Source organism: Triticum aestivum, chromosome 2A, assembly GCF_018294505.1.
Source record: "Triticum aestivum cultivar Chinese Spring chromosome 2A, IWGSC CS RefSeq v2.1, whole genome shotgun sequence".
Lineage (NCBI taxonomy): Eukaryota > Viridiplantae > Streptophyta > Magnoliopsida > Poales > Poaceae > Triticum > Triticum aestivum.
Genome location: NC_057797.1, coordinates 699739742 through 699741518, shown reverse-complemented (window position 1 = coordinate 699741518; position 1777 = coordinate 699739742). Strand labels below are relative to the sequence as shown.

Genomic DNA, 1777 nt, shown 5'->3' with positions numbered 1-1777 from the left:
TCTTGTTGGTTCCTCGAAATAAAAGTTTTCTTATTGAAAATGAAATGTACTCAGCTTTTTAATACGTACATCTTAGGTTCGTTCGTATTAGCTAGATAGGCTGTGAGTAAGCCAGTATAACACTATCGCTAAGGCCGGATTGTAACCAAATTATATCCTAAGCGCCACCGTTATTGCGACGAAACTGTTTCAGTTATCTGGAATCTCATTTTACTTGGATGGTCCTCGCGTTTGTGTCGAGTGGCAACATGTTAACTTATAAGGAAAGTGTAGCGCTGAGTCACATCAAATCAGCAATTGACAACCTTCAACTTCACTGAAAAATCTTTGGAAGAACCACAATGAACACAAACAAATCAATGAATGTTGTAGTACACCGTTATTATGGATCTAACTCTGTACAAAACTGTCATACACAAGACATCTATAAACGGTAGCTGTCTTCCAATATGTCCTTCCAGAAAGAGTCACCCTCGAGAGAGCACAGCCCGGGCAGCTCCATCATGGGCTCCAGCAAGCCGCCGAACTCCTGCGTCAGCGACCAGTCACCCGCGGGTGCAACATCATATGAAGCGGCAGTGTTGCAGAGCTGATCAGCCGGTTCAGCTGCTGCAAAGGAGCTTGTCCCCGGAGACGTATCATTGGTCAGCTGCTGCTGCACCACGTGCTGCTCTGACAAATTGGAGTTGTTGCAGAGATAACCCGTCTGCAGGTAGTTCATCTGGTTCGGAACGAAGCTGCTGCTTGAGTTCAGCACTGTGTTTGCTGCTGCCAGGTTGGCTATGAGGCCGGTGGTGCTGTTGTTAGAGCCGATGGCCTGGAGCAGCTGCTGCAGAAGCTGCGCCTGCATGAGGGCGCCGGTGTCCAGGCCGCCGAGGCTCGCGGCCGCCGCCGCCCAGAGGAGCGCGGCGGCGGCGCCGTTGACGTCGTGGTTGGTCCGGTCGGGTGGCAGTTGCTGGTGCGTGACGGGGTCGACGCCCATGCGCAACAGCTTCTTGCGGATGTGCGTGTTCCAGTAGTTCTTGATCTCGTTGTCCGTCCGGCCCTCCAGGTGCGTCGCGATTGTCGACCACCTAATGCCCAACAGAAATTTATCCATGTCAGTGTCAAACTCAAAGACTAACAACTATGGCAAAAGGTCCACGAGGAAATTGACAGTCCATGCATGGGGCATGGCGGCTAAGCTGTGTGTGTGTGGTGGACTGCGGATGTGGAGTAGTTAGACTTGACGTGAACTACGTACTTGTTGCCGAGGCCGGCGTGGAGGGTGATGATGAGGCGTTCCTCCTCGTCGGAGAAGTTGCCGCGCTTTATGTCAGGACGGAGGTAGTTAGTCCACCGGAGGCGGCAGCTCTTGCCGCAGCGGTTGAGCCCGGCGGCCTTGGGCAGGCCGCGCCAGCTTCCGACGTTCCCGCCGCGCTTCTGGATATGCTCCACCAGCGCTTTGTCCTCCTCCTCCGTCCACGGCCCTTTCTTCACGCCGGCGTCGTGGCAGCAGCACGGCGACCTCCCCATCAGATCGATTTTCTACACGCTCTGCTAGCTAGTGGACAGAAGTCAGAGCTCATAAGCTATGTTCGTGTCTTCCCTTGGTGAGGTATATATAGAGGGCACGGCCATTCGGTGGTCGTAGTCCTTGACAGATTGACAGGGCACGCGCGACAGGTGCAGCCGAAGCTGCGAATTTTCCTTCCATTTTGCTCTATGGCCACTAGTATTGAAAAGTTTGTGTATGTCGGATATACTCTTTAGAAAAAGTCGTGCGTACGATGTAAGT

The 1777-nt window shown here is 53.0% G+C and overlaps 1 protein-coding gene across 1 annotated transcript; it reads right to left on the bottom strand.

The window, feature by feature from the left end:
- Positions 1-362: 362 nt before the first annotated feature.
- Positions 363-1546, bottom strand: LOC123186021 (myb-related protein Zm38). Its single transcript, XM_044597819.1, has 2 exons — positions 1244-1546; positions 363-1073 (listed from the first exon to the last, which is right to left on the bottom strand). Exons 1-2 carry the CDS (start codon positions 1513-1515, stop codon positions 425-427), a joined length of 921 nt encoding a protein of 306 aa, XP_044453754.1. The 5' UTR covers positions 1516-1546; the 3' UTR covers positions 363-424.
- Positions 1547-1777: the final 231 nt, after the last annotated feature.

Coding starts and splice junctions, on each gene's coding strand:
- LOC123186021 (XM_044597819.1), bottom strand. CDS start 1,515: ATGGGGAGGTCGCCGTGCTGCTGCCACGACGCCGGCGTGAAGAAAGGG. Junction 1,074..1,243: donor CACGCCGGCCTCGGCAACAA/GTACGTAGTTCA, acceptor GTTGGGCATTAG/GTGGTCGACAATCGCGACGC.